This window comes from Hemiscyllium ocellatum, chromosome 18, assembly GCF_020745735.1.
Source record: "Hemiscyllium ocellatum isolate sHemOce1 chromosome 18, sHemOce1.pat.X.cur, whole genome shotgun sequence".
In the NCBI taxonomy this organism is placed as follows: Eukaryota; Metazoa; Chordata; class Chondrichthyes; order Orectolobiformes; family Hemiscylliidae; genus Hemiscyllium; species Hemiscyllium ocellatum.
The window spans coordinates 70,000,267-70,015,560 of NC_083418.1; the positions used below are offsets into that span (position 1 = coordinate 70,000,267).

The 15,294-nt window shown below is 40.5% G+C and overlaps 1 protein-coding gene across 2 annotated transcripts in view; it reads left to right on the forward strand.

The window, feature by feature from the left end:
- bbox1 (butyrobetaine (gamma), 2-oxoglutarate dioxygenase (gamma-butyrobetaine hydroxylase) 1) overlaps positions 1 to 15,294 on the forward strand; it is a 211,445-nt gene that overhangs the window by 17,353 nt on the left and 178,798 nt on the right. For both annotated transcript variants that reach the window (XM_060839092.1, XM_060839093.1), the window contains exons 2-3: positions 285 to 770; positions 4,166 to 4,280. In XM_060839092.1, coding sequence (XP_060695075.1) covers positions 393 to 770; positions 4,166 to 4,280 — 493 coding nt within the window. In that variant the 5' untranslated portion in view covers positions 285 to 392. The remainder of the gene's footprint in view (positions 1 to 284; positions 771 to 4,165; positions 4,281 to 15,294) is intronic.

A 15,294-nucleotide genomic window follows, 5' to 3' on the forward strand; every position in this document is an offset into this window, starting at 1 on the left:
TGGATTATTTCTGAGTTTTAAAGGATACATAAATTTTAATTTCTCATTCTTGGTAACTCAGAAAAGTTGTAATTTTAATATTTCAAATTTTAATACATAATAATGAAAATAAACAATTATATTCTTCATAGTCTTTCTCTATAGAATCCTTTGAAAATTTAGGATTAATTCCCACAAATTGAGGTATTTTATTTGAGTGGGGGTAGTTCATGTATGTGTCTAAACTGCTTTCACATCATTTACAATGGTAATTAAATTTTCTTAAATTGTGTTTCAATTTATAGAAGCATAACTGAATTACGAATGAGCTGTAAACATCCTGCTTCAAGCATTCAAAGTGAAGACTAAGAATCAGAGGCACTGCCACCTTTTGGAAAGTAGTGAATGCAAAAATGTGGCGTTCAATTCCAAAATATTTGATCAATAACATAATATTTCGAAACAGAGTGGAAAGGCTACCAGCTGGACAGAACTCTCTGTGTCGTCCCAAACAGGAAGTTTCTCTTCAAAGTTACAGACACCACATACCCACAGCTTTTAAAATAAGTATGCCAATTTCAGTTATCGAAAAAGTAGAGGCCTTTGATAAACAGCGGTGCATCACTGTTCACTGGGATGATGGAAACCACAGCCAATATCCTTATGTGTGGTTAAGGGATAACTGCCAATGTCCCCAGTGCTTCCTGTCTTCAGCTAAAGCAAGAAAGCTTCCAATAGAAGATTTGGATGTGAACATTTCTGTAGAGAAAGTAATTTCAACTGATTCAAAGGTATTAATAGCTTGAACGATTCTCAAGACAGTGTGTGTAAGCTACTATTTATGTACTAAATTATCTGTCTATGTATGAATCTGGAGACACTTATTGTGCTATAAAAGAGCAACTTCTGATCCAGATCAAACCTTTTTACTATGATTAACTTGTAAAGTATTAAAAATGTACAACAAATTGCCATGAAATGCAGAATACTCTTAGCTATTTTCATTCTATTAAGATAAGGGATAAAATTGAATAACATTTTTCATTAAAGAAGCGTAGTAACACAGAATGATACCACAATAGTGTAAGTGATTGAGATAATACAGAACAGCTTAATTGTGTGTATTATCCTTTCTGGAATATAAATGGGTGTGCCAGATCCAATGGACGTTATATTAAAATTTGATGCCTATATTTTTGCTATTTCTAAAAAAACTCTCCCTTCATCCTGGCAGATTTTGAAAAGTTGCAGGGTTCAGAAAAATAATTAAAACTTCCACTAATCCTTGAATATCTCTATTAACTATATAGTGATTGTTACATAGTGATTCATACATTTCAGCTCTTCTGTGACAACCTTTTTTTTAGTGTAATAAAAATTAGCTCATATAAGTACCTGTAAACACATTGTCATTTCTATTTCCCTGAAATGTTCTCTCTAGGCAGAGGCAGGTGAGCACGTTCAACATAATTACAGAAGACAATATAATATCGCCTGAAAGTAAAAGACAGTTGTCTAAGTTAGTCATCTTTTTCAAAGAACCCTGATATGAAAATCTTTAGATTTCTCAAAAATAAAAGCAAAAAGACTTTAAAACCACAAAATGTTATTTATTGAACAGTAATAGTTGACAAGAGCTGAGCTAGAATGTAAAATCTGGTCTAAGAGTTGTGAAACCAGGGTCATTTGTGTCAGAGTAATTTGTGACTAGGATTTTAACTCTGCTCTTGTTTGTTTTTACATGAAGTCATACCATGATAACTCCAAGGCATCTGAGTATAGATTGCACTTAAATGTTTAATGGCCTGAAAAACAAATGAGCCTCTGCTTAATTTTGTAGAATCTAATTTGCGTAAATATATAATTCAAGTTTTTAAGATGAGACTTTTTTGAAGACTTAACTATTGGGCAGCAAACTACAGTTTTTTTCACCACTATTTGTCTGCTAATCCACAATGGCAGTAGCATTATTGCTTTTATTTTTGCTGCCTTATCATCAGACCCTGTTTAATTCACATTTGTTCCTACAAAGTGAAAAACTGTAATTTTAGCTAGTCTGCACAATTTATTTTCTCTGCACTATATCTTTGTTATCTTACAGCAGGAACATGATCATATCCTGCCAACAAAGGTTGAAAGCAAAAATTTGAAAACAGAGAAAAAATGGAATTGCTTTAACATGGTTGAGCTTCATTAAAATCATGATTGGACCCAGAGATCTGTCTATCAATTTTTCTAATCAATATACTTACGCAGTGAGCTTAGTATTCCTCTGACAGCACTTATGTGAATTTTACCCATGGCGGAAGTATTCTGCCTTGAATGCAACACAATGGCTGTGACTTGGAATTTTCATTTACAAATAGGAGAGAGATTATATTTACAAAATATCAATATGTTTATGCTGAATGAATGTTGCATAAATAAAATGTTTTAAAAACCTTTCACAATGACATATTATTCTCACATATTATTTAATAATAAAATTGGGGTCCCTAAACAGAGCATATTTCATAAAATGCTGAAATGTTTCCAAAATCTTTTAATTGGCATTTGTTAACCTGTTGCTTGCTGAATAACATTTATAAAAATGGAATTATTGTAATAAAGGTAGAAAATATATTCTAACATCCATCTTTGATTCCCCATTATCTTTTTCCACAAATTCAACTAAAAACTGCATTAGCAGCTGAATTTTAAATGTAAAGGCATTCAGTATCTGAAGACTTCCAATCTATTTATAGGCACCATATAGATTATTTCTTTCCTTTGAGGCTTGCTGTTGCTAGTAAGTGTAATCTGGTGAAGCCTTTGTACCATGCAACATAACTATTTTTTTCATCATAGAAAACATGATACCAACAGATATTCAAGTGTGAAGAAGAATTGTGAGGCAGGTATAAATATTCCTTTGCATTTCACCTGGAAACTTGCTCCACTTTTTAAACTCCATTTATGCCAATAATAAACCTGTGGGAAAGGTTCCCCCTGCCTTTTCTTCTTGTTTCTTCCCCCATCTTCCCCTATTCTTTCTCCTATCCTGACCTGTCCAGTTTCATTACATGAGCTGGTATTTATTTAGCAATTCTTATTTTCTGTAATTCACTCACCGACAAATTAAAAAAATATAATGATACATTAAAAATTCTCAGAAGACTTATTTACTGCTGCAATAAATATATGCTTCATAAAAAGCATTAGATAATATTAAAAAATTTTAGATAATAGTTTAAGAAAGTTTACAATAACAATACGGACATGAAATTTTACTTTTATTTATATTCTTAATTAGAATTGATTCTTATTTCTCTCATGCTCACAGGTTTCTATCTTTTGCACTTTAGTACACCCTATTAGACTAATTCTTTAGCTTCACTCTTTGAGCTAGAATTTACAATGAATAAAGTGCATGCAGGAATATGGTGAGGTCTCCACCCTTTCCTCCCCAGTTGCACCTCAGCCACCAAACTCCCTTGGGTGGGCATTAAATTCCTCCGAGTAAAAAGTGAGGTCTGCAGATGCTGGAGATCAGAGCTGAAAATGTGTTGCTGGTTAAAGCACAGCAGGTCAGGCAGCATCCAAGGAACAGGAAATTTGTTGGTGAAGGGCTCTGGCCCGAAACGTCGAATTTCCTGTTCCTTGGATGCTGCCTAACCTGCTGTGCTTTAACCAGCAACAAGTTTTCAGCATTAAATTCCTCCCACTTAGTTCATTAGAACATTAATTTGATATCATCTTTATTCTCTTCAATTTTGATTTGCTTATCTTCTAATAATACATCTTATACGTGACAACATTTCGTGAGTTAGTAGATTACATAACCTGTTCCCAAATGTCTACAAAAAGAATTCTTGGCCAAACCATAGGTCAGCATTTGAAAGCAATTTAATATGACTCATTCCTCTAATTTTATCCCTTTTCTAAATTGGCAGTTTGCCTTCATTCAAGTCCTTATACAAAGGTTTAGTTATAGCTGCAGGTTTTTTTAATGGGAGAAAATCATGTATAAACTCAGACTTTACTTTGAACTGTTACAAGCCTTTGATACACCAATATAACAAGTTATATCATTTTTAAAAGTTTCAAATAAAGATTCTGTGCTTTTGTGTAGTTCTAAATACACTGACAGATGAAAGTGGTGATTTTCACTCAAATCTGTTTTTCAATTATCACCATTTTCTTCCAGATTTCAGTTGTATGGCCTGATCAACACATTAGTGAATTTGATTCCAATTGGTTGAAAACAAGAAGTTTTGCCCAAACAACAAGAAAAGAGATACAACAAAAGCTCTTCTTAACAGGTAAGACTATTATTGCTTCATGTTGTAAGCTTTGCACTTCAGCAAGGGAATGATACTCTGTGCTGTATTGTTTTTTTTAACCAAAATATATGAATGTGACTGCAATGTGTGTTTTAACGTATTAAAAAGTGTCAAATTTCAAATTGCTGTCATGAAGTTAGTTTCTGGTAAAGCAAAAAAAATGTTGCTAATATATCTTTTACATAAGGAATAACATTATATTTCAGCACATAGATCTGTAGATATTTAGTCAGGTAAACAGTGCCATGATGTTGTGTGAAACATTGAGGCGTGAACTTAGTCTAGTTGTCATGGCCAGAGGGCCTGAAGAAGAATCCTTAAGAAAACTTACGAATTTTCATGTTTAAATCCTGTATCTTTTAAAATGGACAATATTCAAAGTTTGGGAGAAGATATCTTCCCTATCCTCCCAAAGCTATCCTTAGTAGCCACACACACAGACGATAAACAACATGAATTCGACTGGGACAACACTACTATTATAGCGCAAGCCAAACAGAGAACAGCCAGGGAATTCCTAGAGGCATGGCATTCATCCACTGATTCTATCAACAAACACATCGACCTGGACCCAATATACCGGCCACTGCAGCGGACAGCAACTGACAACCGGAAGCGGCAGAGACAAGCCACTATAACTGCTGAAGGAAACATGACAGAAGCGCTTCACAGGATGCTCTCAAGCACTGAGGATGTCACCTAGAAAGGGGACGAAACATTTGCAACAAAAACTCCCAGCTCGGCGAACAGAACCACAACAATGGACAATATTGCTAGATTCTTAAAATAGGAGAAAGTGAGGACTGCAGATGCTGGAAATCAGAGCTGAAAATGTGTTGCTGAAAAAGCGCAGCAGGTCAGGCAGCATCCAAGGAGTAGGAGAATCGCCGTGTCGGGCATGAGCCCCTCTTTAGATTCCTAAAATAACCTAATTTGGTCACCTGAGTGTGTTTTCAGGAGCTTTTTGTATTGTATAGATGTGCCACCTATAATTGACACAAGGGGGTAGAGATGTCTGCGTCCAGCTAGCTTTCAAAGAAAGGAAAACATTAAGACCCATTATGCTAAATTGAGTATGAATGCTTTTACATTTATCTCTTCACCTGGCAATGAAAACTCTGATTGGGGAGACAAAGATACACTCTCAGCATAATGATCTTCCAATTAACCCAATGAGATGGGCCACCAGCACTTGAAATGCCTGCCATTGTCACATGACTGAAATCAGACGGGTTGAATTGTTCAAAAATACAACCCTAAGATCTTATGCCCGAAACGTCGATTCTCCTGCTCCTTGGATGCTGCCTGGCCTGCTGTACTTTTCCAGCAACACATTTTTCAGCTCTGATCTCCAGCATCTGCAGTCCTCACTTTCTCCTAACCCTTGGATCTCAGTCAGATGTTGGTTGACCTTTGGAGGAAAAGCACAATGCCAAGCTGAGTTAGCAACCTCAGTCCTCTATCTCTTTCTCCACATTGCTGTCTAGAAAGAAGCGTTCAGGAAAGAAAACATACCAGGCCCAGGTCATGGAGTAAATTATTATTGGACTCTGACCCCCCAGAAAGTTGTAACATACATGAACAAATTTCTTTAATACTTCTGGATTTGCCAAAACCTATAATTTATAATTATCTCCTGTCCTCCCTAATTGCTTGTGTGTGTCTGTGCATGTATGTGTGGGTCTGTATATGTATGGAGTAGGGAAGCAATTCCCTGGGATCTGAATGTTTTGTTAATAAACCTTATTCTTGATATAATCCTAAAGATTTTGCTGTGTGTTTATTTCAATATTAGAATCTGAAAACCAGGATTTAGGTCACATCCTTTGACCTATCTCAGTAACGGATAGATGTTTGAAGAAAATCAGAAAAAATAAATCAAACAGTATTGCTATTTTAGGCTTGAAAGCAGAAAAACAACCATAATTTAAATTCGCCTCCATTCTCCCTTTGCCTGTGACATAGTTTCAACCTGTTATGTAAAACAGTTTAGCATTTCAATGCTATAATATTTTTATCAACCTATTTTTAGCATCAACTAAGCTTTCATTTATGAAACATAATGAGCAGTACAAAATATTCCATAAATTTATGCTGACTTACCACTATTAACTGAAAGAAATATTGTAAAAGTGAAAGTGGGTGGAATTTGGCTGTGGTTGTATTTTTAATTGCTCAAAAAAATGTGCAGCTTTTGTTTTGCCAATTATTTGCTGTAGCTGCAAAGCTGCTCATCAAGAATGCAATGTTTCAGTGATCAAAGGACATTCCAAGCCTGTAATCTTAACTATCGATTAGGTTCAGAAAGCTGTTAGTTCTGTTTCAATTCCCCTGAGTTTGATTTGGAAAGCATCGTGCAGATTTTCTTTTAAACAAGGTATAGAATATAAGACTAAGCAAAGAACTGCCAAAGTTGGAAATCAGACCCAAAAATAGAAATTACTGGAAAAAACTCAGCAGTTATGGCAGAAAAAGCAGAGTTAACATTTTAGGTCCAGTGATTCTTCTTCAGTCGGTTCAATAATATTTTATTTATAACAGAGAAGCCTCAGGATGACTTAATTGATTAGATTAGATTACTTACAGTGTGGAACCAGGCCCTTCGGCCCAACAAGTCCACACCGACCTGCCGAAGCACAACCCACCCAGACCCATTCCCCTAAATTTACCCCTTCACCTAACACTATAGGCAATTTAGAATGGCCAATTCACCTAACCAATTACAGTGATTAAAATTATCAGAGGTCCAGATCAAGTAAATAGGTTTTCCCTCTTTTAATTTTTAGAGGGGCCAAAACTCGGGAGCATTAATTTTTGTTGTCTTGAATTGCTGTAGTCCTTGGGCTGTAGCTACAGCCACAGTGCTGTTAAAAAGGGAGTTCAAGGAATTTGACTGAGACAGTGCAGGAATGGCAATAAACATCCAAGTGAGGATAGTCTGTGATTTGGAAGGGAATGTAGTGGTGGCTGTCAGCTGTACCCTAAGTGATAGAAGTTGTGGATTTGGAAGGTGACATTGGAGGAGTCTGAGTGAGTTACTGTCATGCATCTTGTAGATTGTAAACACTGTAGCCATTGTGAATGGTGGTGAAAGGAACAAATGCTGAATGTAGATAACGGGATGCCAATCAGGCGTGAAACTTTGCCTTAGTTGGTGTCAAGTTTCTAAAGTACTTGAGTGTTGTTGGAGTTTCACCCATCCAGGAATAGGGAGAGTATTCCGTCCTACCCCTGATTGTCCATCGCCTACAAAGTACATACATTGTGGGCCAGGAGGTGAATTACACACTGCAGAATTCCCAGCCTCTGACCAATTCTTGTAGCCACAGCATTTAAATGACTAGTTGAGTTTCTGGTCAATAACAACCCCAGAATGTTGATAATAGGAAATTCAGTTATGGTAGTCAAATGTAAAAGAGCGCTAGTTAAATTCTCATTTGTTGGAAATAGTCATTATCTGAATTGAATTGAATTTATTCTCACGTGTACTGAGGCACTGTGAAAAGCTTTGTCCCCAGTGAAGGGCTCTCTACATGGGAGTCCTCCCCCTTTCTCAGGGATCTGGGGTGGGGGGTGCTACACACAGCAGTTCCCTGCAACCACAGATTGCGGTGGTTCACGGACTCCCAGCCCAACTGCTTGTTCTGTGGAGTCCGTGGACCATGTATATATTGGGTATGGGTGCTTACACTCCCTTCTTGATTTTCTTAAAAACCTTCTTCTCTGTTTCTGGTTGCACTTCAGTCCCACGCTCCTGATCTTCGGGCACCTGGTGTAGAGAGGGGAGGGCACGTCAGAGGACCTCCTTGTGGGTCTGCTTCTGGGCCTGGCCAAACTGACCATAAACAGGTGCACGCAGCAGGACATGGAGGGGTCATTAAGGCCGATTACCTGCCCCTCTTCTGAGGTTACATTCGAGCCTGGGTGTCTCTGGAGAAGGAGCACACAGTGTCCACCAACACCCTTGAGCTGTTCAGAGAGAGGTGGGCACCACAGGGAATAGAGTGTATTGTTTCCCCCTCCAACCCTATTGTGATGTAATCCCTGCCCTCCCCTTCACTGTTTGATCACACAGCATTGCCCTTTGATGAGAAGGACACTGCTTGTCACTGGCCACTTGGGTGTTTCCTTTCTTCCTGGTGGTGGAAATTGAAAAAAGATTTTATACACCTTGTGTCTTTCACTGTGTCTCACACCTGCACACACATAACATGGGTGCTGAGGGAAACAAAAAAAACAGGAGTATCAAAGGTTCTGAAAAAAAAAGAAAAGCTTTGTCTTGCAAGCAATACAAGCAGATCACTGAGTTAAGTAGCATAACTAAGTAAATAATAAGTAAACAGCACCAAAACACAAAACACAGATCCAGGCGAATGTTAAGAGTTTGTGAGTCCACTCAGTATTCCAACAACAGTAGGGTAGAAACTGTTTTGAAATTGGCTGATGCGTGTGTTCAGGCTACTCCCTGATGGTAGAGGTTGTAGAAAAATATTGCCAGGGTTGGATGGATGTCTGCGTATGCTGACAGCCTTTCCTTGACAGCGGGCCTGGTAGATGGTTTCTATAGATGGCCTTTGTGATTGTCTGGGCCAAGTTCACCACTTCCGTAACCGTCTCCGATCTTGAACGGAGGTAGTGATGCATCCAGACAGAATGCTCTCGATGGCGCATCTATATAAATTGGCAAGGGTATTCGCTGTCATGCCAAATTTCCTCAGCTGCCTGAAGAAGAAGAGACGTTGCTGGGCCTTTGTAACCAGTGCATTCATATGAAGAGTCCAAGGAGGTTTGTTGTTGATGACCACTTCCAGTAGTGGGGTGGCTGGAGTTGATTAATGCCATGATGAGCTTTCAAAGCACTTCCTGACCACCGAAGTTAGGGCACTGGGCGATAGTCATTGAGACATGCTGCATGAGCCTTCTTAGGCACAGAGATGATGTTGGCCCTCTTGAAATAGGTAGGGACAGTGGCCTGCTGCAGGGAGAGGTTGAACATGTCCGAGAAGACCTCTGCCAGTTGATTTGCGCATGCACTGAGTGCATGGCCTAGTACACCATCTGGTCCCATCGCTTTCCTTGGATTCACATGAAGGAAAACTGATCTGGCCTCTGATGCAGTGACTGTTGGGATATGCTCGAAATGTCGAATTCCCTATTCCTGAGATGCTGCCTAACCTGCTGTGCTTTAACCAGCAACACATTTTCAGCTGTGATCTCCAGCATCTGCAGACCTCATTTTTTACTCGAAGATTTTAACCTACTGCGAATCCTCTTGCAAGGATGCCTTCCTTGAAGAAGCTCTCTTCCTCCCTCTACAAGGATTTCAGTGAGTCTCTCTCTCACTGCACCCCCCAGGTCATATCACCCTCACCTTGACCTCCTTCCACCTATCCCACCTCCATCGCCCCTCCCCCAAGTCCCTCCTCCCTACCTTTTATCTTAGCCTGCTTGGCTACTCTCTCTCATTCCTGATGAAGGGCTTATGCTCGAAACGTCGAATTCCCTATTCCTGAGATGCTGCCTAACCTGCTGTGCTTTAACCAGCAACACATTTTCAGCTGTGATCTCCAGCATCTGCAGACCTCATTTTTTACTCGTTGGGATAGATTCGTCAGGACTTGTCAGAATAGGTATTACATTTGGGCGGCACGATGGCACAGTGGGCGGCACGGTGGCACAGTGGTTAGCACTGCTGCCTCACAGCGCCTGAGACCCGGGTTCAATTCCCCGACTCAGGCGACAGACTGTGTGAAGTTTGCACGTTCTCCCCGTGTCTGCGTGGGTTTCCTCCGGGTGCTCTGGTTTCCTCCCACAGTCCAAAGAAGTGCAGGTCAGGTGAATTGGCCAAGCTGAATTGCCCGTAGTGTTAGGAAAGGGGTAAATGTATGGGTGGGTTGCGCTTTGGCGGGTCGGTGTGGACTTGTTGGGCTGAAGGGCCTGTTTCCACACTGTAAGTAATCTAATCTAATCTAGTCTCTACCGAAATTCTGTTCAAAGCAAGCATAAAATGCGTTGAGACAATCTGGGAGGGATGTGTCATCGTCTGCTATTTTGCACCGTCTCTTTTTAGAACCTGTGATATCTGGCATTTATGTGGTAGAATGGTTACTTGTCACTCATCAGGCCCATCCTGGATGTTGTCCAGGGCTTACTGCATATGGATATGGACTACTTCAGTGTCTGAGGAGCTGTGATTGGTGCTCAATGTTGTGCAATCATCCCCACTTTTAACCTTAGAAAGGAGGGAAATCTTTGGTGGAATGTGTTGGTGAAGTTGATGAACTGCTCAACCTCCTCTTGGAAGCACGAGGTGGAGCCGATGCAGTCATCACTGTAGCGGAGGAAGAGGTGAGGAGTGGTGCTGGTGTAACTACGGAAGATGGACTGTTCTACGTAGCCAACAAAGAGACAGGCATAGCTGGGGCCCATGCGGGTGCCCATGGATACCCCTTTCGTCTGGAGAAAGTGGGAGGATATCTTCACCATGGACATTCAGTCCCTCTACACCTCCATCAGCCATGACCTGGGCCTCCAAGCCCACTATTTCCTCCTCTCCCTTTCACTGACACTCATTCATTTGGCTGAACTGGTCCTCACCCTTAACAGTTTCTCCTTCGAATCCTCCCACTTCCTGCAGATGACAGGGGTAGCCATGGGTGTCGGAAGAGGAAGAAAAGGAGGGCCTCAAACCCCACCCCTCCAACCGCAACAAGGACAGAACCCCCGATCTTCACTTCACCCCACCAACCTCCACATAAACCGCATCATCTGCTGACATTTCTGCCACCTACAAACGGACCCCACCACCAGGCATATATTTCCCACCCCACCACTATCCACTTTTCGCAAACATTCCCTCCTTGACTATCTGGTCATGCCCATGCCCCCCAACAACCCACCATTCCCTCCTGGCACCTTTCCCTGCCACCGCAGGAATTGCAAAACCTGCACGCTCACCTCCATCGAAGGCCCCAAACGACCCTTCCACATCCATCAAAGTTTTAACTGCACTTCCACAAATGTCATTTATTGTATCCATTGCTCCTAATGACGTCTCCTTTACGTTAGGGAGACTGGACGCCTTCTCGCAGAGCAATTTAGGTAACATCTCTGAGACACCTGCACCAATCAACCCCACCGCCCCCTGGTCGAACACTTCATCTCCCCCTCCCACTCTGTCGAGGATATACAAGTCCTGAGCCTCCTCCATCGACACTCCCTCACCACCCAAAGACTGGAGGAAGAACACCTCATCTTCCGCCTCGGGACCCTTCAACTGCAGGGCATCAATGTGGACTTCACCAGTTCCTCATTTCCCCTCCCTTCACCTTACCCCAGTTCCAACCTTCCAGCTCAGCACCATCCTCCTGAACTGTCCAACCTGCCAATCTTTTTTCCCACCTCTCCGCTCCACCCTCCTCTCCGACTTATCACCTTTATCCCTACCTCCATCCACCTATTGCACTTAGTTTTTCCCCATCCCCACACCCCCTCCCATTTATCTCTCCACCCCGGAAGCTCCCAGCTTCATTCCTGATGAAGGACTCCTGCCCAAAACGTCGATTTTCCTGCTCCTTCGATGCTGCCTGTCCTGCTGTGCTTTTCCAGCATCACTCAAATCTTGACTCTGATGTCCAGCATCTGCAGACCTCTCTTTCACCTAATTACTTTAAGCATCTTATCTTTATGAAATCCTGACTTTATTTTTTACCTTCCACTTAAGTATTAACTCTCTTAGTTTAGCTTCAACCAAATGTTTCATACAATCCACTGATATGTCTGTTACTTCCAGGAAAGTCTTTGCGACATTCAAAACCATTTTGAAAGTCCAATTTGTACAATAAACGTCACCACAACACGTCTGTTTATTGTCAAGTACTTTCACTTGCACATTTTTTGAAAATAAACAGATTTCTCTTAAATTCAATGAATTCAAATTCGGCAAGAGGACCCATTATGTTGTGACGGTGTTATTCATACTGGACATGTCATTACCCAGAAGGTAAGGCTGTGGGCCAGATTTTCTGGTGAGTGATAAACTCACACTGTTGCCACTCCACCCTTCGGTTTTTATGAGAGAAGAGAGTTTTGCATTCCTGAGAGGATACTCTGCTCAGATTTCCCTCAGAAATGTGGAGACATACTTTCATTCTGACCGTTCTATTGTAGTATAAAACTGTCAGAGGAAGGCACATCAGCTTAATTTAAAAATTAAAGGTCCAGATAGCCACTTTGACAGCTGTTGTCAAAGGACAAGAACATAAGGTAAGTGTGATGTTAGGATGTTGGGAGGTTTGATGTTGGCAGCTGCGTAGGATAGTAGGGTGCCAGGTAGTCAGATGCCAAGTGAATAGGGGGTCAGATGGCAGGTGATAGGAAGCCAAAGGGCTAGGGAGTATGGTGATAGGTAAGTAGAGTGCTAGATAGGTAACATGCCAGTGGAGGCAGAATAGGGTTTGGAGTTGGGCCGGGTCTGGAAGAGCATCAAAATCAATGGTGGTGCTATTGGGAGTTGGGGAGGGAACTGGGTCTGGTGGCAGCATTTCAGAAGGAATTTGGGGTTTAGGCCTGGTTCTGCAATGGTCCCAGAGCGTCCAGCAGGGTTCTTGAAGAGTGGTTCCAGCAGAGGAGTTTTTGAATTTTGGGGTGAGGATATCAGTTATAGTTGTGGGGGGTGATGTTGCATCCTGGGCTTGGGGTTCAGGCGGCATTGGGGTGGTTGTCTGTACTTGGTGGCAGAGGTCAATTGGTCCTGAGCTGTGGGGGAGGGTGGGTGTTTAGTCCTGGGACAGGAGTGTTGGATTCCTTGGGTTGTCAAGTCAGAATCTTAGTGCGTAAGGGGGTTAGGAATGCGATCACTATGCGGTCTGTTTAATAGTCACTCAGGGCTAGATTATGTATTTAATAGTCTCATTTTTTCTGAGTAGCTATTTTACTTAATTTCTTCAGAATCATCCAAAGTTTGTAATATTGATGGAAACTTTCATTGATCTCCAGGTGTAATGGAATTCCAATGTGGAATATTCAATTTCCTGGGTAATTCCTTTGGCGTATGCTACAATGTGGATTCTGTAGAGTTCCCATGCACAATTCCGAGCTAACTTGTGTAATAACTGTCTGGCCAGTGGAAAATCTGCCCCCACTTCATTAATATTTGCAGTAGGTTACCATGCTGCATAGTCAATGAAACATGTTCACACAAGGCTGCAGATATTCTAACAACAGAATGTAAGTTTATTTCACAATAGAAAAAAACAGTTAGAAAGATAATGACACAAACAGAAAAACAAAGGTTTGATCTGTCTTTTTGAGTTGTGCCATAGATTATAAGAGCATAAAGGTAATGTTTGAGCTGTATAAAACTTTGGTTTGGCCACAATTGGAGTACTGTGTGCAGTTCTGGTCACTGCACTATAGGATGGATGTGATTACACTGGAAGGGCTCCAGAGGAGATTCATCAGGATGTTGCTTAGAATGGAGCATTTTAGCCTTGAATCCAGGCTGGATAAGCTTGGGTTACATCTCTATTAAAAAAGGGGACTAGTGGAAAAAAATGCCATTTTATCTGAAAGGACCACAACTACCAACAGCACTTGCGACTCACCCCTCAATCAACCATCACTAAAACCTGTAGCAAGCAGCAATCACCTACATCTTGCATCCTGTAGGTCCCAACATTATCACTCAATCTAAAGACCCATTCAATTTATGTGCAAGCATTTTGAGGTCAACTGTGTAGGTACTGGATATGACTATTCTTCATGTTTACAGCAGGATGTGGAAACACCCATTACAGATTTTTGTTTGTGCTCCAGTGTGTTTAAAGTTGAAAGAAAGAAGCAGAAATCCAAGGTGGAACTCCAGAGCAGATAGAAAATTAGTTTCCAGCCAACTCAAATCAATCTTGTTCTGCTTAAAACCAGCAACCCTTTTACTTCTCACCTAAAATATATTTTAAAAAAAACTCACAAGAGCTGCCCGATTGTAATACACATATCTTTATTTCAACTTTTACACATATGACCATTTTAGTTCCTTAGATATTTTTGCACTGTTAGTCAAATATTCATAAAGCAGTATTTAACTGAGGCCAAATATGATTATCTTTTGAATGTGAGATGGAGGATAATGACCAGAAAGCAGGGAAAATTAAGGGCAATTTTGCATTTATATAGGGCCTTTAATATGAAATGACTCAAAGTGTTTGATAGGAACATTATAAATTATAATCTTACACTGTGATACAACAGAAGACATCAAGCTTGATTAAAGAAGTATGTTTTTCAGAGTGTCTTAAAGGAATATGAACTGGAGAGAATTTCAGAGCATAGGGCCTAGGCAATCTAAGATATTGCTGTCAAGGGTGGGATGATTTAAGTCCCTCTGGGTCATTAGAGATGGGCAATAAATGCTGGCCTAACTAGGGATGCCACATCCCATGAACAGATAAAAAGAATCAGAATGCTCAAGATCCCATAATTAAAGGAGCACAAATATTTTGACATATTTTGGACTCCAGGAGATTATTGAAGTAGGGAGGGACACGATGTTGATGACGCAAGTCTAAGGAGTGTAGGCAGCCAGCCAGGAATGTGTTGGAATAGTCAAGACTAAAGAGACAAGAGCAGGGTTTACAGATTTACAAAAACTTCACATGCCCCAGGAATCAAATTTTCAATTAACTGTATAAATATTGCCTACAAGTTTTTGCTATTTGTGAATTCCTTATTGAGGTACTGATGGTTAAGTGTTTTGAGTAATGGAGAGCATTTGAAGATTTGTTGGAAAGAGAAAGTTTTGGCAATAAGAGCAGTAGAAACATAATAGCATTTTCAGACAACAAGCTCTGAATGGATCCAGTTGTTCTGACAACTGAACACACTCACAACACTGTATGAAAAAGTTATTTAGTAGTACTGTACTTCAATATTACTGATAAAAGACACAAATTGTTAAAGCTTTTCATCTTGCTCTCATCAACATTTTACAAAA